Source organism: Bolinopsis microptera, chromosome 3 (assembly GCF_026151205.1).
Source record: "Bolinopsis microptera isolate Bmic1 chromosome 3, MBARI_Bmic_1.0, whole genome shotgun sequence".
Taxonomy (NCBI): Eukaryota; Metazoa; Ctenophora; class Tentaculata; order Lobata; family Bolinopsidae; genus Bolinopsis; species Bolinopsis microptera.
This window is the reverse complement of record NC_087074.1, coordinates 19,797,475-19,817,959: the sequence shown is the minus strand read 5'-3', so window position 1 is coordinate 19,817,959 and position 20,485 is coordinate 19,797,475. Positions and strand designations below refer to the sequence as shown.

General features: G+C 36.3%; 2 protein-coding genes across 3 annotated transcripts in view; one reads left to right on the top strand and one right to left on the bottom strand.

Annotated features, from left to right (window-relative positions):
• The window catches only part of LOC134812179 (uncharacterized), a 284,121-nt gene that overhangs the window by 12,466 nt on the left and 251,170 nt on the right, over positions 1-20,485 (bottom strand). The gene's annotated exons all lie outside the window — the stretch shown is intronic.
• LOC134812181 (uncharacterized) lies at positions 9,615-11,845 on the top strand. Of its 2 annotated transcripts, XM_063819421.1 has the most exons (6): positions 9,615-9,711; positions 9,878-9,924; positions 10,052-10,171; positions 10,378-10,462; positions 10,758-10,799; positions 11,401-11,845. In XM_063819421.1, exons 1-6 carry the CDS (start codon positions 9,621-9,623, stop codon positions 11,556-11,558), a joined length of 543 nt encoding a protein of 180 aa, XP_063675491.1. In that variant the 5' UTR covers positions 9,615-9,620; the 3' UTR covers positions 11,559-11,845. The 2 variants fall into 2 exon arrangements, with proteins under 2 accessions (XP_063675491.1, XP_063675493.1); XM_063819423.1 differs by lacking the exon at positions 10,758-10,799.

Genomic DNA, 20,485 nt, shown 5'->3' with positions numbered 1-20,485 from the left:
TAATTAAGCAATATAAGGGAAGAGCAAATATGTGAACATGACACAGTCAACACACACACCAGCACACGAAGCTCAACTGATCAACAATACTAGCGCCCGGTCGGCTCATGTTTGACTCTTAATAAGTTGTAGCATTTTATACCTACACCCGCTAAATATTATACCTACACCGTGTAAATAAGTTCTTGAACACAATGATCAATGACCATAGGTAGTCATAGCTGCCAACTCACGAGTTGTAAATGGGCCCACATTAAACACTATAATTATAGTATGTAATTGTTATGTGCTTTTAGTGTGTTATGATTTGACCGAAGTAAAACTTTATAATTGGAAAACATGATCGTGTCAAAATAATCAGGAAGCTGGAGGTATTGAAAATTGAAATAAAATGCAATTCGCAACCTGATTACAACGGTTCATAACCATACCGCGAAACCCTAGATATATCATAGACAACTCTGAAAAAGACATGATTATTGCTAGCTAGATTGCCAAAAAGGAAATCCAGATTATGATGTCACGATAATAATGGAAAAAATATCAAGAGAAACGAAAACAAAATAAAAATGTACATGCATTCCATAAGTGTACCAAACTGAACCTGCTTCAACACAAATACACAATTGTTCAACAATTCTTTAAAGGAACATAATATTGCATTGTACACAAACACTAACACTCAGAAATATTAATTATGTCATTCCTACATGGTTACTCATCATGGAAGTATTATGCAGTGCTAGCTGCGCCTAATGATGGGGCTACATTGCAACATAATATCATTGAAAATGTCCACCAGCGGTATAGTCACTACATACAGCTATTATTGACCAGTAGACGTGGCAGTGCCAACATCATGCTGAACTGCAGGCTAAGTATTGGCCTCAACTTTGTGAGAAATCTGAACAATAATCATAAAACCAACAATCCAATAGAGTAAACTGTAAAGCCAACACATTTGTTAAAAAAAGAAGACTACACAAACAAATGGTTCGGTAGAAAGAGAAGACTACACAAAGAAAAGAGAAGACAAATGAATGAAAAAGAAATGAACGGGCGATGATATCATAATAGCAAGACGGTAACAACATCCTAGCTCGATAAAATTGAATACCTATAAAATTGAATACCGATAAAATTGAATACCGATAAAATTGAATACCTATAAGTCAGCAAATGCAAAAGTCTGAATTGGTGTTTACGTTTACATCGGTATTTACGTTGGTAATCGAAAAGAAGCGTCATGTATTATGGTTGACATGTGTAGTAATGATTGATATGTTTTATATTCCCATTGGAAATTCCGAATACTCCTCTCAAAGCGGGAAACAAATTAAATTAACATCGTCATCTCAAGAATTACTGAAATGTACACTACGTATAAGAATATAATGTTCCTGCACAAATTAATGAACGAAACAGAAATAACGGACGATGGAATCGAATATTAGAAGGATTGCAACTGGGCCCATGATAACTTAATTACTCGACGAAAACGAAAGTAAAACGAGATTCTAAATCACTCTACACTGGAACTTCGAGATTTTTATATGAGACCTCGGCAGTTAAAACCAACTTGGATAGTAGGTACCTATAACGCCGATTCCGAATCACCTCACAATCCACATGACATAGGGTTGAAAATTTAAATGCTCCCCTGGCGAGTTATCGGTTAAAAACTATTTCGATCATGTGACATGACTGATGACACGTGACACGTGACATGACTGACACGTGACACGTGACATGACTGATGACATGTAAGAAAGTTGGTTTAATTCCTCGTTAGGCCGTTGTAGTTTTAGCATATGCTTGAGTTAGGGATCGGGTTAGGGTTAGAGTTGGAGTCACAGTAGAGGGGTAGGGTTTAATTGAATTTAGAACGTGCAAAACTTAGACACGCGATTGTCCAGTGTAGAGTGATTTATCCAAAGTAAAAGTGTTTACATTTAAAGCCACCTACATTACGGCAAGTAAAAGGGATACCTACATGCGGGATACTAATTTAATTTACACCCATTATTATACTTGTATGATACCATACCAACCACTGAAGAGTGTCCAAAAGCATTATGATAATATATCATGTTCATCCTTCACATTTGTTAATCGTTTCAATATATATAACCCATGTCTTTAAAAGACGAGTTATTAGAAAATTCCGCGGTTAAATAATGTACAACCACGCCTTTCAATTTAAAATCACGTGGCTCGCAGTGAAATTTCACATTCCAGTAAACACTAAATACTCTGAATAGATACTCTTGTGTTATTATTAAGGTGACACGATCCGCTCTTAGCAACACAGAGTAATATGATGCGCGATTGTATCACAAATCACGATAACATGTGATCCGAATTTGCAAAAAGCTAAGTATCACATGAACATGCCATGCTCTTAACAAGGTCTGACATCCATTAACATGATGGTGGTTCAGTATAAATCCTGAACGTTGTTATTTATCATCATCATTATTTGTATAACTTTTTCTCTGAAGACAACCAACTACTATCCTGATGGAATTCCTTGCCCTTTGCAACGCTAATGTGTTGGACGATTCCCTCAACTCTCTTCATACTAATAACAATACCTCATCGTACGATCTTGACTCTGAACAAATTTTCCAGCATGTACATTGTTCCTTCTTTAGATCTGAGCTCTACTTAGATCAGAATGCTACCTCCTCCCACCCACTTAATTTGGCTTTTCTCTGCGTGGAAACTTCTACTCCCGCTGAACAGCATACCGTCCCTTCTTCCTCGTGTCAGGAGAACAACCCCTTCCTGGATCCACATAACGATTCTTTCCGTTTGGGATTCTTCGCCCCCTCCTTAGAAACTTCAACTCCCGCTGAACAGCATTCCGTCCCTTCTTCCTCGTGTCCAGAGAACAACCCCTTCCTGGAACCACATAACGATTCTTTCCGTTTGGGATTCTTCGCCCCCTCCTTAGAAACTTCAACTCCAGCTGAACAGCATACCGTCCCTTCTTCCTCGTGCCCAGAGAACAACCCCTTCCTGGAACCACATAACGATTCTTTCCGAGAGGGATTCTTCGCCCCCTCCTTGGAACCTGAACCGCCCTCGTGGATGATATGCAAACGTTTCTCACCTTCCTTTGCAGCTCGCTCAACTGAACCTACTCCCAGCAGCACCTCTCTATCAGAGAACCCTTTTTTAAGAGATGGTGATGGTGACAATATCTTCAAGATGAAGAAGCAGGGACAATTTTAAAACAAATTGTGCGCATCTTATGTTTATGAGCTCGAACTAAGTTTGACAGTTTTGATACAGTTTTGGATTATCTTTTTTGTTTTTGCCATTGCTAAGTGCTTCGGACACGATGTTGCTGCTTAAGCAGAAATATTGTGATGACTTTGTGTGAGATTTTAAGTAATAATTATTATATATTACAATTACCTATTACAATTAACATTAATGAAATATTGTCTCTGTTTTGTCTCCGAAATTATAGCACTAGAAACCAGGCAGCTAAACTAAAGCGGTATTTGGAAACTTGTTTATCTGTTAGTTATTTCTAGTGACGATTGGGTTGAGTTGTCGTTTCAGAGTTAATTAGGTATACTGATTGTGTTTAAAATTATTTTCCCAAGCTACCCTGTCTAGCAAAAGTCCAAATTGGGTTCAGTTGTCCAGTAGCCCTGATGACATGTTATGTAATTTCTTGTTGGTTTAATTTCTGTTATTATATGTAGTTTTAACATATGCTTGACTTAGGGTTAAACTTATATTAAAGTTGGAGTGGAGGGTAATGTTTTATTGAATTGAGAACGTGCAAAACTTAGTCACGCGATTGTCCAGTGTAAAGTGATTTGATTATCCTCCATGGATTTTGGAGGATAAGTTTGGATTATCAAACAATCATTTTACTCAGCTGTTTATACCACTTACATTTTGTCCAAACCTTATATAAGGCCTGTTCGAAACCTGGAAAGTGTGTAGTTGGTAGTAATCATATTCATGTTTAAATGGGCATCGGCCGCGGTGCCATGACAAAAAGTAAATTTATTTATATTATTAGGAGGCCAATGCTAACTAATTTTAAATACTATGTATCAGTATACTAATATATACTGATGGCAACGCCATTGTAGGTTTATAACCTACCAGGACGCGCGCGCCGAGTTGGACGCGAATTTCGAGAAGAAAGCGGTGCGCGCTACAGCTGTGAACATAAAAGCCTGAGGTCCGCTATAGGTAAGGCAAATTAATAATGGACAAAGCTTGAAGCTATTCATTGCGCTTTGGATCGAGTGGCCGCGTGCTTATTTGCGGCTCGATCAGCCCAGGTTGTTCTAACCAGAGCCTTGACCATTGTTAATGATCTGGCCCGCGGCGCGCGCTACTTCGAAGAAATTTAGACGAGTAACATCCGTCAAACCAGAGCCCTCTCGCTTTCAGTAGCACGCGACCGCCGCGCCAAAACAAGCGCGTCACGCAGTACGCGTTTGTAGCGCGATGCGTTACTGTGCCGCGCCGCGCACTTAATAAGGCTTCTCACAGCGAGATGCGCTACTGTGCCGCGCCGAGCTGCCATGAATTGACATCGTCAATTAAAGTACGCGTCGACACATATACATGGCTAAGCTATATATAAGAACAGCCCATATACTAATGGGAATGTTGTCATTGTTAAATAAAAATCCATGTTGTTTTACAAAACGTGGCAATAGTACAAAGCAAAGCTAAATGATAAAAATGAAATTTGAACTTGGCGCAGTTTACACCTCCAGTTCACAGTTTATTATCACTAATATATATAATATGAATTCAAGAAGACACGGGGTTCAAATCATTTTTTCAGTTTACAGCACTCGATCTAGATGAAAGTATTTTTTGCCTTTTCGTTTCTCGTAAATATCATACGTGCACATGCAGGAAGACTGACAATAATATTTGATACAGCATATATCATGTGGTATTAAGGCACTTATCAAAGAAAGTGCTACAGTACATCAATGAAAGTGTAATTAAATGCTGACCTATTCATTGCCAACAGTGATGACCACTTACAATCTCAGGAAGGAACTACAAAGGGAGATACCTGTGCACTCGGATGGTATGCACTGAGCCTAATGCCTCTGCTCAGAGAAGTCCAGGTTAAACAGACAGAACCTGAAACAGAACCAGAATCAGACAGGGAACCCAACACTTACCTTAGTTCCCAAAAATTTGTGTGCCATTATATTGAGCACAATTTATTTGAGCCCGAAAAATTTGGGCAGAAAATTTGAACTCATTTGGGCGACCGAAAATTTGGGCACAAATTCTTCGAAAAATGAACGATTTTCCACTAAAATTTCAGTTAGATATTTGCCTTAGTTTATTATTATTCCTTATTATTCCAGTCATTTTGCTTTCAATTTTAAGCATGTAGGTGGTAGTCTGAGTTGTTTCACATTATGAAATTTACGATCTGCCCAGTAACTACTAAAAAATACAGTCAAGCACAGTACAAAATGATAGATATACAATAGTGATATTTAGTCTCTCAATCAGATAGTTTAGTCTACTTACACTCAGCATATCTTATCATACCCCTTTCACATACAATTATCATTATCTCACCAGATGGTCAAAAGGTTTGGAAGAAAATTAGAAGGTTTACATCATGATCTATCAAACTAAGCGGCACATACGCTTAGCTTTGGGGGAAACAAAGGTGTACATAATTGTGTGTAGCAAACTACTGTAAACCCGGACCAAAGGTCAAGTCTAATTTTAATTAACCAGACATTCATTTAAAATATAAGCCTTTTTACTTGGTCAAGCCATGAATGACAGATTAGAAAACTAAAATTTCAAATATTATTTCACTTGGATATGAAGAAAAAGCCATCTTTCTATAGATTTCAGGGCCACAGGCCAAATGCCAAAAGTTTGGTTAGCAAAAAATTTAGCAGACGGAAAAGATTTATGCAATTAATTTGGTCTGCAAAAAATTTGGGCAAGAGGCCCGCTCAAATTTTTTGTCGCCCAAATTTTTGGGAATTAAGGTATCCCAAACAAGTTTGGTATGCTGACGACTCAGCAGCAGGGGGTAAACTTGATCAACTCACGAAATGGTGGGAGGACCTTAAAGATCATGGTCCCATGTATGGGTATTACCCAAAACCCAGCAAGACATGGTTGATAGTGAAACCAGAGCATGCAACCAAAGCTAAGGAACTCTTTCGAGATGTTCAGATCACTACCAAAGGCCACCGTTATCTTGGGTCATATATTGGATCAGAAGAAGGGGTAAAAGAGTTCATACTAAAGGAGACCGAAAGTTGGAAAGCAGACATTCTTGGACTCGTCGAAATAGCTGCAAACGAACCCCAGCTAGCCTACTCCGCTTTCATCTACGGAACCTCCAAAAGATGGAATTTTGTTTGCCGTACAACCCCAGGGATTTCCGACCATCTGAAACACTTGGAATATTGTGTCAAGGAAGACTTTATACCAGCCATTATGGGCAACAGTTTTGTGCCTGATCAAATCAGAAAAATAGCTTCACTTCCTGCAAGAATGGGCGGGCTGAGCATTCCAGACTGCACATCAACAGCAGAGATGGAGTACACTAACTCAGTAAATGCTACAAAACAGCTCACAGAAGCAGTTTTTCAACAGCTTTCTACTTTCCAACTAAACGAAGAACTGCAGCATGACATCATAAGTGAAGTAAAGAAGCGTAAGGAAGAGCTTTACAAACACCAACGTGAAACTATTATGAATGAGGTATCCCCATCAACACAAAGGCAATTAGAACTCCTTAGTGAAAAAGGAGCATCCATTTGGTTATCCACACTCCCTCTAAAAGCATGTGGGTACGTCCTTAACAAACAAGAATTCTTTGATGCCCTCTCACTCAGATATAATCTTACACTGTCTACAGATAACAGAAGTCCCCTATGTGTATGTGGAAATCAAAATCATATCAACCATACTCTAACCTGCAAAATCGGAGGCTACGTTTCACTTAGACACAATTCACTAAGAGATACAATAGCTGAACTCCTAACCACTGTTTGCAAAGACGTTGAAACAGAACCCCAGCTTCTCTCCGTTCCTCACACACTTGAACTATCTAATGGAACAAATAGACAGGATGGTGCAAGACTGGACATCAGTGCGAGATCGTTTTGGTCGCCGCTGGACAGGGCATTCACAGATGTAAGGGTACTTCACCCTCAAGCCCAGTCCAACAGTGACAAGAGCATCTCACAGATGTTCCAATCTCACGAGAAAAGCAAAAAACGTGAGTACAATGACAGAGTCCTCAATGTTGAAAAGGCTACCTTCACGCCACTGGTGTTCAGTACTACAGGAGGAATGGCAACTGAGGCTTCACAGTTTCTAAAACATCTCGCTGAAAAGATCAGCCTAAAGAAAGGCCAACGGTATTGTGATGTGATGTCATTTGTCAGACGCAGACTGCGTTTTGATCTACTCAGAACCTGTATAATCTCTATCAGGGGGTACAGAGGTACCAGAACCCTTCCACCCACGGCAATAAGTGATTTGGACCTTAACCTGATCAACACTCTTAAACCCTAAAAGGTCATGGAGTGCTCTAGTTGGATGGGGGTCTAAACTGCTTTTTGTTGTGATGTGATTTAGTGGATTTTATATATATTATTACAAAGGGTTTTATTTTTATTTTTACCTCAGTTTTTAAATTTGTACCATTTTTACAGAATTTTATATAGGGTCATTGCATTATGTGTATATTATTTTATAAAACCCGTATTAAATGCTGACTGTAGTTGAGTCATGAGTGAGGTTTGATATGAAAGCAATGGTGTAATAGTATATTAGATCCGATGGTCTTTATATTTATTTATTATTATCACGAACATTTATAGCTTAGGATTGTGAGATCTGGAAAAGTTTGTGCAGACAACATAAAATGTTATCCAGATAGGATCCTTTGACCAATGTTTGGATGACCAAAGATAATGACTTTACTTGTTTCACCACTAAGGTGTCAAGACTTTTGCCACTTTTATTTAGAATCTGTTTTTATATGCTACTTCACAAGTTGATAGCAATGTGAAACAATGTGGTAGCTTTTCTTGGGAGGTCTATAGCTTGTATCCCATTTTTACTATCTAACGTATCATGTACAATGTGAGTGGAGTACGAAATCTCATGATTGTTAAAATATCAGAAATACAATGGTACTTGTATAAGTTTTGAACAATGAGCAATTTTAATTGTCAAAAGCCCTTGTGCGCTCTTTTTCGAAAAGAGGCAGCTCCTAATTCCTTTCAGGTTACAGTAAGCAATAGACAATGAACTTATTTGATTAAATTATACAACAATAGTAAACAAATTTTATTTCGAGGGTAAGGACAAAAGGAAATTGCAGCATGTGCGGTATCGCGATTTTTCACATTTGCCGCGACAAGTCGCAATTTTTCATATCCTTGCCTCACGCCTTATCGCGATTTTTTCAGTTCTCCGCGTCAAATTTCGCATTTTCCTTTAAATTTGAGGACCAAATTTGCGTATTTTCCTTCAAATCTGTGGGCCAAATATCACGTTTTCTATAATTAGTATATGAAACCAATCAGTATTACATCCACAACCTTCCGAATATAGGTATGGACTTCGATAAACCGAAAAATATATTTTCGGCTCAGAATGATCAGGGTAGCATGAAACATGAATAAAAGTAATTTCCAGAAAAACTTTGAAAAATTTTGACTTAAAAATTTTCAGTACGAGTCAATGTCATTCTCGATACGTACCTCTAATAATGATCAGGGTAGCATGAAACATGAACAAAAGTAGTAAAACTTTTAAAAATTTGGACTTAGAAAATTTTCGGTCCGAGTCATTCACGATACGTACCTCTGAAAGCAGAGCTACCGCTTCCGAGCTCGTATTACGAAGGGGACGCCTGCCAACCGAGATCGAATCACAAAGGGGAACCCTCGAGTCCAAAATCGTATATCGAAGGGTAGGTGCGGACTTCGAAAACCGAAAAAACAATTTTCGGCTCAGAATGATCAGGGTAGCATGAAACATGAACAAAAGTAGTTTTCAAGAAAACTTTGAAAATTTTTGACTTCAAAACATTTTGACTTTAACATTTTCGGGGGAAAAAAAGTTGGCCCTTGCCCAGATTTCATGGGGGGCGATGGCCCCCCCCCCCTGCCCCCCGCTTCCTACACCCCTGCTAATTACCATTAAACTATTTGCAAGCCATGGTAATTATAGAGTGCTATCATGGTGCAGCTCTAAAACTAACAAAAGTAGAAATGAAATGTAACAAAAGAATCGAGGAAAAGAGAAATTAGTACAGCAACATTGAATTGTGAAAAGTACCATTGTTCTTGTTAATTGCAATAAACTGCACAACTATTTACTGAAATGAAACAATTCTACAATACAAATAGTCTATAGAACCCTTTTTTACCATCTCATCTACACAATTTTATTGCTGGTTTTGTTTAAGGCAGTAATCGAATGGAATATACACTAAAATACAAATTGTCTGTGTTATGGGTCAATGAATAAGCTCTAAGAACATAATTTAAGATCAGCAGAAATATTAACATGATTACTGTAAGCAATGGACAGTGGGTCTTAACAACCATTTGTACAGAATGTATGAAGAGGATGGCCCAGGTTATAACTTGATTCACGAAGAATTCACTCCTGCCCGTCCGACTTCTCTTCCAATCAGTTCTTCAACTGGTAAATTGCATTCGACATTAATAGCAGATGATTAATGAAGTATCCCATATGTGCCACAAAATGTATTTTAAACAATTTAATTGCGCATGTCTTTCAATTGTAGTATGAGAACTCTTTTTGATTTCAGACAGTGTAAACATTCTTACGGTTACACACTTTCTTTCAGATTTGATTCTAGATGATCAGAGAAAAAGATTACGAAACTGCAGAAAGGTAAATTCTCCCGAAAAAAAAGTATCGGTTTTTGAATTATAAACTCTTAAAATTATATACTAAAGTTAATTTAAAACCAATAAAAAACAAAATGCTTCTAATATTAATTTCGATTTTATCTTACAAGACATTGGATGCAACTGAAAAGGAGTCTAAGATAATGGACCTGGAAATAGCAAAGCTGCAACTGAAAATTCAGGAGTGTCTCGACAAAACTGCTTCTAACGACCGTCTAGAACATGAACTGGTCAGTTAGCTCAAAACTTCTTTATTTAATTAAACTAATCATAACACTACAAATCTATTACATTTATTGAGTATTATGTATCGTGATGGAAAGGTTTTAAGTGGGTAAAGGCCTTGTTTTTACTTTGTATTGAAAAGCACTAACACATACTATTTAACTCTGAATCGATTTCAATCCTTACGAATTTATAATTGAATGTATCTCAGAATGCGATGATAGAGAATCAGTTGAAAGAAAAAGACAACCAGAAGAAGCTGATCAATGAAATGAGTTTCGAGAGACAAAAATCAGGTTTTTTGAACTGACTTTTTAGTATTGTTTGCCTCTAAATATCCCGTTGCCTGTATTTGTCATATGTTCCCAAGCCGAGATGATGGTTCCTTTATTTAATTTTGACTTTTGTTTCAAATTCATGTTTTGAAGTCAAATCTGAATATCATTTCAGATCATGGCACATCACATGAATAGTGCCACCATATAATAATATTGATTATTGGGTAAATACATTTACTTTCTTAGAGCATATTATAATATTTCTATTTAACAATAAATTTCAGCACTGATAATTAGTAAAATCTATTTTTAGGCGAGAGTCGACCGTTCTACAACTGCTATGACTTTGTATTTAGTAAGAAGATCAATGCAGTCTTTTCCTTTGTTCTTGATCGTGTATCTATATCTTTCTCTGGGATGACACCACAATCTTTTATCAAAACTTATTTATCTCTTCTCTTGCACCTAATGTGAATGCTAATGATATTTATTACTGTAAACTATGCATGACTATTGACTTATGTCCATTGTCCATCTGTATCACCTGTCATTTGTTTAGTTGATGACAAATCGGGTGCTGAAAACTGTAAGTTTGGGTAAAACGTATGAGTATGTACCACACATGTTTATTAATTATTTAATTTGAGTTTATGCGTTTAAACATTATTAAGCATGATAGTGCGTGTTTATACTTTTGCATTTCAACTGTGATAGTGGAGTCCCGGCCGTAGGCACGCGTTACAGCGGTTACACTAGTACAGGGTTTCCAGACACATGTATCTTTATAATCTGATTGTTTTATAACACAATCAATCTGCCATAATAGCTACATAAATGAATGAATTTTTATTATTATAATCAATGTTAATTGTATTGATTAATATTATTAATTGTTAATTAATGTTATTAATTGTTAATTAATGTTATTAATGTTAATTAATGTTAATTATGCCCAGGTGGAGAAGCACCACTAGACACAGTGACTATTGCCAGTCTGGAGGAGGAGTGGGCGTGTCCGGTATGTAGCGCGCCAAACAACATGGTCTGGAGAACCTGCGGGGAATGTGGCCACACCCCCAGTGATATCAACAACTGTGTCATTCTCAGGAGCTAGTGATATCAACAACTGTGTCATTCTCAGGAGCTAGTGGTATCAACAACTGTGTCATTCTCAGGAGCTAGTGGTATCAACAACTGTGTCATTCTCAGGAGCTAGTGGTATCAACAACTGTGTTATTCTCAGGAGCTAGTGGTATCAACAACTGTGTTATTCTCAGGAGCTAGTGGTATCAACAACTGTGTCATTCTCAGGAGCTAGTGGTATCAACAACTGTGTCATTCTCAGGAGCTAGTGGTATCAACAACTGTGTCATTCTCAGGAGCTAGTGGTATCAACAACTGTGTCATTCAAGAAAACAACTACATCTAAAAATACATTGCATTGCTTTACTATTCGTAACTAGGTTAATTATTGTTAGTTACTGATCACAATGTATATAATGATTAAAATCGTATACATGTGTATCTAATAATTATATGTACATATTTTAAGTCAAGAAAAATGAAACCAGCTGTGTTTTACACGATTAGAATCTCAGTCAATATCTTTTTAGACACGTGGTCAGAATGATCCGTGTAATTTGATATGGCATTTCTCGGGTGTGGATTTTACCTCCCTTGTGTGTGTTTGATAATTATTTGTAATTGTACTCTTATCCTTGTTGATTGTATTGCTTTTGTTACATTCACTATAGGTGATAAGCCTGGAGAATTGGTTTCATTTTCTCTTTAACTAATTCATGAAATATTGGTAATGTACGGCCATTCAGTTCCGTTTAACAACGATGTGATTTAAATCTTTGTCTAAGATCTTAATTTCGTCTAAAAACTACCAACGTGAGACGCCACTGTACACTGTGTGTACTGTGTATACTGTATACTGTATACTGTGTAGATGTATCATGTATGACTATAACCAGAGTTACCAGACTATAATATTGTAGGATGTAATGTAGCCACTGTAGATGTATGACTATAACCAGAGTTACCAGGCTATATTATTGTAGGATGTAATGTAGCCACTGATAAGACGATCTTTACTCTAACCTCAACAAGCACTGGCTGACAGTGGTGATGAATAACGATGACAGTGGGAAGTTGGTATACTTTGAGTCACATTTGAAGTATCAGATAAAAACGTCACAGATTACTCTGACGAGGAAGAATAAGAAATCCAGCTGGGGTGTCAATGTGTCCAACATCATTGCTAAGGTAAGGTTAAGGTAGTACATCCAGCTGGGGTGTCAATGTGTCCAACATCATTGCTAAGGTAAGGTTAAGGTAGTACATGTTTTCTGTATCAGTGTTAGACCTAACACAGATCTATGTTAGATCTTAGCTCAGGGACAAAGAAATTTCGGGATGGCACAAAACTAAATGATTTGTGCCATCAAATAAAAGCTGTGGCAGTTTATCATCTTTCTGTTTTAATGTTCAGAATGATAAAACTCGAAACTTACTGAAAAGGTTTTTACGTATTGCAGCACTTTAAAAGTTAAAGTATTTGAAACATCAAACTATTTCAGCTTTACGATGGATTGGAACTCTACCTAGCAACGGTACAAAGTTTGGACGAAAAAGGGATCGCCAAAAAGATGGGCCTAAAAGAACGAGATCAGATATTGAAGGTGAGTCTTTATAATACTTTATTAAGTAAAGTATTTGATACACTGTGTCTCACAACCAGATATTGAAGGTGAGTCTTTATAATACTTTACTAAGTAAAGTATTTGATACACTGTGTCTCACAACCAGATATTGAAGGTGAGTCTTTATAATACTTTATTAAGTAAAGTATTTGATACACTGTGTCTCACAACCAGATATTGAAGGTGAGTCTTTATAATACTTTACTAAGTAAAGTATTTGATACACTGTGTCTCACAACCAGATATTGAAGGTGAGTCTTTATAATACTTTATTAAGTAAAGTATTTGATACACTGTGTCTCACAACCAGATATTGAAGGTGAGTCTTTATAATACTTTATTAAGTAAAGTATTTGATACACTGTGTCTCACAACCAGATATTGAAGGTGAGTCTTTATAATACTTTACTAAGTAAAGTATTTGATACACTGTGTCTCACAACCAGATATTGAAGGTGAGTCTTTATAATACTTTAATAAGTAAAGTATTTGATACACTGTGTCTCACAACCAGATATTGAAGGTGAGTCTTTATAATACTTTATTAAGTAAAGTATTTGATACACTGTGTTCACAACCAGATATTGAAGGTGAGTCTTTATAATACTTTATTAAGTAAAGTATTTGATACACGTTTTCCAACCAATTTTTTGGGGGGAGTCTTTTTTTAAACTTAAATAAGTTTTTTGGGTTTTGGTTTGTTTTTGGGGGGGGGGTTTTTAAATTTTTTTATTTGTTTTTTGGTTTAATTTTAAAACCGGTTAAAGTTTTTCTTTTTTTTTTAAAATTAAAATTTTAAAAAATTTAGGGAAAAGGGTGGGACTTTAAATTTTTTTTAATAAAAAAGAAAAAATTTTTAAACTGGGGGCCCCCCAAAACCCAGATATTGGGGTTTTGGGTTTTTTCCCTTTTTTTTTTAGTTTAAAAAGAAATTTTTTTTATCCCCAAAGGGGTCTCACAACCCAGATATTAAAGGGAGCCCCTTTATAATACTTTTTTTAAGAAAAAAAGTTTTAAATCCCAACTTTTTTTGGGTTTACCAAAATTTAGAATTTTGACAAAAAAACTTATTAAGTAAGTTTTTTTTTTTTTTTTTTAAAAATTTTTTAAGGGTAGTTTTTTTTAAACTTTTAAAAAAAAAGATTTGTTTCCTTTTTAAAAACCCCATAAAATTTGAATCCTTTTAAAACTTTTTTAAGAAAAATTTTTTTTTTTTTTTTTCCCAAAAAAAAATTTAAAATTTTTTAAAAATTTTATTAGTTTTTTTTTTTGTTTTTTAAAAAGTTTTTAAGGGTAATTTTTTTTAAAATACTTTTTTAAAAAAAAAATTTTTAAACCGGGCCCCATAAAAAATTTGGTGGGGTTTTTTTTTTTTTTTGGGTTTTTATTTTATTTTTTTAACCTTTTTCCCCCCCAAAAAAAAACAAAACCCAAAAATTTTTAAAAGGCCAAACCCCCCAAAAAATTGAGCCCCCCTTAAAACCCTAAGTAAAGGAAGGGGGGGGAGGACAATGAGAAATTTTTTCTGGGGGAAAACCCAAAGTATTGTGCGTTTTGTTCCCCCCATAAAAAGGTCCCCCCAAAAAGTTTCTAAATAAAAACAATTTTAGAAAATTTTTGGGGCCCCTCCCCAAAGGTGAACTGGGGTGGGTGGGGGTTTTGGTTTTAATGGTCGGTTTTTGGTTTTTTTTGTTTGACCAATTTTTTTAAGGGGGGTTTTGGGGACCCCTTTTTTGGAGGGGGTTTTTTAAACTTTTGTTGTTTTTTAGTTTGTTTGTTTTTTTTTAAAACTGGGAAAAATTAAAAAAATTTTTTCCCTTTTGGGGGGGAAAAATTATTTTCCCCGTTTTTTGTATTTTTTGGATTTCAAAGGGGGTGGACTAAAGGGCCCTTAAAAACTTTGGGGGAATTTGGGGGCCGGGGGTTTGGGGGGGGGGGGGGGGTTTTTGGGTTTCCCGGTTGTGGGGTTTCTTAAGAGCGAATTTGCTGAAACGCTGAAATATTTTGGGTTTTTTAAATTTTTTTCGTGTGTTTTCGAAAGGTTTTTAATTTTACGCAAAGATTTTGCAAATTTTGTAAAAAATTTCCTGGTTTTTTTAATTGGTTACCGTTTTAAAAAATTTAAGGTTTTTTTCTGTTTTAAATTACTTTTCTGGAAGGGGCTCGGGTGAGCTCGGAAAACCTTAAGACGGTTTGTTTTTTCTTAAGTATCTGTGTACTCGGGTTTTTCGGGTTGAAAGTACTGCGTAAGTACTGTGTAAGTACTGCTTTTTTTAAAGCTTGTAGTTTTTTAAGTACTGCGTAAGTTTGCTGGGGGACGCTGAAAGTTGGGCGTAAGTACTGCTGAAGACTGCTTTAAAGTACTGCGGAAATAATCTGTAAAGTACGCGAAAGAACTGGGGTATTTTTCCGGTAAGACCTGTTTTTTAATTCTTAAGACTGCTTTTAATTTACGCTGTAAGACTCGAAAATTTTTGGCTTAAGTACTCGTGAAATTTTCAAAATTTTACGGTTTGAGTTTACTGCTGTTAAGAACTGCTGTAAGGTACTTGTTTAAAAGACGCTTTGTACTTGCGAAAGTTTTAAAGTATTTGGCTGTAATAATCTGTAAGTACTGTTTGAATAGTAGCTTTTTTTTAAGACTGCTGTAATACTGCTGTTGGTTTTTCTGTTAAGTACTGCGTAAGTAAGCTGAAGTACGCGTAAGTACTGCGTAGTACCTTTTTTTTTTTTAAGTACTGTTTTTTTTTTTTTTACGCTGTTTTTAGCTGTTAAAAATATTCTTTTAAAAGTATGCTTAAGTACTGCTGTAAGTACGCTGAAAAGAAAACTGCTGTAAGTCTGCGAAAGTACTTGTTTTAAAGAAATTCTGTAAGTCCCTTGGGAAGGGCGGCGTTTTTTTTGTTTACCTGATTTTGTGTTTTTTTTAAAAGTACGCTTGGGTTTTTTCCATTTCGGTTTTTTGTTTGAAAATTTAAACTGCTGTATTTTTTTTAAAAAATTAGGGGTTTTAATTAAATTTTTCTTTTGTAAAAATTTTTTTCCCCTGTAACCCAAAAAAAGGTTTTTAGGGGGGTTTAAGGGTTTACCTTAAACTCGGAAAGGGTTGTATTAAGGGGGGAATTTAAAAAACTAATTTGGGGAAATTTTTTTAAAAAAACCTTTAAAAAAACATAGGAAAAAAAAACGTTGGGAAAACACATTTTTTTTAAAACTAAATTTTTTAAAAAAATTTGTTCGGGCTTTTGAAAAAAAGGGTTTTTAAAAAAGTTTGGTTTTTGACTATCCCATTTATTCAAAAAACTATTCAAATTTGGGTTCATTTCCCAAATTTTTAAAAATTAAGGAAAAAAATTTTCCAAGGGTTTTTCCTCGTCTGAAAAATTTTTCCTCCCCACCTGCCCTTTTCCCCCCCCCATTAGCTGGGTTTTAAACCCCGCTCGGGGGTTTCCCCCCCAAAAACATTTTTAAAACAAAAAAAAAAAAGTTTGGAAAAAAACTGCCCCTTTTTTTTCACCAATTCAGATTTTAGTGTTTTTTCCCCTGAGGGTTTTAGTTTTAAAAAAACCGGGTTGGGGTTTTGGGGACACTTTTTTTCCTTTTATTTTTTTTCCCCCTTTTTTTTTTTTTCCCCCATCATTTTTTTCCCACTTTCCCATTTACTTTTTATTACAGGTAGTACAGGGGGACGATTTTTTGGGGAAACTGCATTTGAAAAAAAACCGTGTTAAAATTTTGAGCTCCGAAATCGTGCCCCATTTGCAGTCCCGCAACGAGGGGCTCTTTTACACTGGGAACAAAAAAAGGTTTTGTGGTCCCCCCCAGTTTTTTTACTGCACATTGTTCACTGGTTTTACTGTTTAAAACAGTGTCCCCCAGTTTTTTACAGTGTTTTGAAAAGGTTTTTTAAACAGGGGTTTTTCAGTGTTTGCAGTGGTTTGCGTTTTTCCCCCGGGTGTTTTACAGGTTTTTTTTTTTGTTAGTGTTTTCATTTGGTACAAGTTTTTACAGTTTTTAAACGGTTGTTTTAAAATTTGTTTTCGGGGGGTTTTGGGACAGTGTTACGTGTTGCAGGGGGTTTTACAGGGGTTACAGTTGTCCAATTTTTGGTTAACTTTGGTTTACAGTGTTTTTTGGTTTTGGTTTAAACCGGTTTTTTTTTCAAGGGGTTTTACAGTTTTACAGTGTTACATGTTTTCCAGGTTGTTTGGCAGGTTTTTTTTGGGCAGTGTTGAGTTTAAAAAGTTTTTTTTTCCCAGTTTTTTTTCATTTTTTTGGGCGGGGTTTTGGAAAGTGCCCCACAGTGGGTTACAGTTTTTTAAAACAGGTTGCAGTTTTTTAAACAGTTTTTTTAACAGTTTTTTACTGGTTTGTTACAGTGTTTTTAAGTGTTCAGTTGGTTTACAGTGTTTTTTTTACGTGTTGCGTTTTTTTGCAGTTTTTTGCAGTTTTTGCCAGGGGGTTGGCAAGTGTTTTAAAAAGTGTTTTTGCAGTGTTACGGGGTTGCCAGTGTTTTGCATTTTGTCCCCCATTTGTTTGTATTTGTTTTACAGTTTCAGTTTTTACAGTGTTTGCGTTTTTAAAAGTTTTGGGCAGGTTTTACAGGTGTCAGTGTTGCGTGTTTTGGGCCAGTGTCCCCATTTGTTTTACGGGTGTCCCCACAGTGTTAAACAGGTTGCCGTGTTCCAAGTTGTTTTCAGTGTTACAGGGTTTGCGTGTTTTGCAGTGGTAGGTTGCGTGTTTTGGCCGTGTTACCATTGTTTGTCAGTGTTTAAGTGTTTTACAGTGTCCACGTGTTACAGTTTTTACAGTGTTGCCTGTTGTTTTCCCCAGGTGTCACAGTGGTGCAGTGTCACAGTGTTCAGGGTTGCAGTGGTTGCAGTGTAGCTTGCAGTGTTGCAGTGTCACATTGTTACAGTGTTACAGTGTTTCAGTGTCACAGTGTTACAGTGTTACAGTGTTGCAGTGTTACAGTGTCACAGTGTTGCAGTGTCACAGTGTTTCAGTGTTGCAGTGTTGCAGTGTAGTTGCAGTGTTGCAGTGTCACATTGTTACAGTGTTACAGTGTTACAGTGTCACAGTGTTACAGTGTTACAGTGTTGCAGTGTTACAGTGTCACAGTGTTGCAGTGTCAAAGTGTTACAGTGTCACAGTGTTGCAGTGTCACAGTGTTGCAGTGTTACAGTGTTACAGTGTTGCAGTGTCACAGTGTTGCAGTGTCACAGTGTTGCAGTGTCACAGTGTTGTAGTGTTACAGTGTTTCAGTGTTACAGTGTGACAGTGTTACAGCGTCACAGTGTTACACTTAATTTAGTAGAATTGCTTGCTTTGTGTTATTCCTGTATTGTATAGTAATATGGGTAGTAGTTGTATATAATAGTACAATATTCATGATAGTATTTTATTACTACCAGGGGTTTTGTTTGTTTTCATTATACATGTTAAGCCCTATTTGGGGGGGGGGAAGGAGATAAATCGGGGTTTTACTGTTAAACTGGTAATAGAGGTATATTTAATGGACCAGATTTAGGCTTTACGTCATGGAATTTAAAACTACTGACAGAGAAACTACTACTGCTATCTAATAAAATATTTTATTTTAGTTGGCACCGAACACACCGAACACAGGCGGTTCAAGAAAGACTCGCAGCAAGTTTTATTACAAGATTGGTGTTACTGATGCATCTTTGGCTCAGACATAAGAAGACTACAAACCAAAAGCGCTTAAAATTCAACGAGAATTGTTCGAATAAAAAAAAACTGATGATACAGCATAAATCAAGTTATGTAAAGCTTTGAAAACAATCTAGATTTTGATTATCACGATTTATTATTGATCAATTTTGTGTTAATTACTGAAATACAGCCATAACTGGAAATAAATGACTTTCTTACACTATTTTATCTGCGTGTGTTTTTAATAAATTTTAAATAAAAGTAAATTTCTAATATAAATTGACTACAGTATAGTATATATATGTTTGTATACGAATATACAATTTTAAATGATTTATATGATTTTAAGAACGTACAATATTGATTTCTTTTCCTGTCAAATAGTGCCATCTCTTATTTCTTAACCGTAATACCTTAAGTCGTGATTTTGACTGTCAGTGATATTGAATTCGTTAGATTTAATTAAGCAAATTAAATGGAAGCCACAAGTTAATCAGTGATGTTCTTAGCTGCTCAGTTCCCAGTCATCTGACATGTTTCGGGTCAAAAACTGCTAATCTGTCATACATCATAGTGTATATCGTTTTAGTCTTATGACCACACTTGGCAAACATCCAAGCATTTTTATGACTGGAACTATGAATTACTATGATCTTGAAAAAGTCTTCTTAATAAAAATTTGGAGCACGCATAAATGCTGGAATAGTCGTTGCAGCGCCAGGAAACGCACGTACGATCACGTTACGCGCGCACGCGCCGTATCTAGTTGGACGTCGCGTGACACTTGGTCATTGGTGCTTGGTTTAATATAACGGGTGATACTCGTAAAATATTTGTTCCAATTATTACCGTCACGTCGACGAGTCCAACTCGGCGCGCGTCCTGGTAGGTTATAAACGTACAACACTTGGTTAACTTGTCATACGTTGTATGACCCGCCACGCACGAATGCGCGGCTCCCCCTGTATCGTATAAACTCTATAGTGAAACGACCGTGGGGGCCACGACGTGATACAATGGTTGACGGGTGATACTCCATACTCTTAAAATATTTGTTTCAATATTACATTGTCGGATGTTACTCGTCTTAATTTCTTCGAAGTAGCGCGCGCCGCTTTCTTCTTGAAATAATTGGCCCGATGGCAAGTGTTAATGTATTAGATTTTATTAATTAATAAAATTGAATTTGATAAATTATTAATGTTGATGGAAAAATATACTTATTTAAATTATTTTTTATTTAGTGCAATGATATTTTGTAGACACTTGTGATGATGTTATGTGTTATGTCATATTATATAATAATCTTTACTTACTTACTTACTTACTTACTTACGAAGTAGCGCGCCGCGCTCATGGGCCAGACCATTATAACAATGGTCAAATATTACAGGACCATCGACGAGTCCAACTCGGCGCGCGTTTTGGTAGGTTATAAACCTACAATTCATGTCATGTTATTAAGCGGTGCTCAGCCTGTCATTCTGCCGAATTGTTATTGTTTATGACCGGACCATTATAGCCTGGGGTTTCCGGGTAATTGTCATGTTACCTTACTTGGCATGCCAATGCAATCCATATGCGCGGCGCTTTTTCTAGCTTCTCGCAGAGGAGAGAAATATCTGTGAGAGAAGCAAGCAAAACACTAGTAAGTTAA

Bases quoted from the DNA above. Each gene is read 5' to 3' on its own strand.
- LOC134812181 (XM_063819421.1), top strand. From the start codon at position 9,621: ATGTATGAAGAGGATGGCCCAGGTTATAACTTGATTCACGAAGAATTC. The intron at 10,463-10,757 runs GTTTTTTGAACT...ATCTATTTTTAG, and splicing joins TTTCGAGAGACAAAAATCAG to GCGAGAGTCGACCGTTCTAC. The intron at 10,800-11,400 runs GTAAGAAGATCA...AATTATGCCCAG, and splicing joins CTGCTATGACTTTGTATTTA to GTGGAGAAGCACCACTAGAC.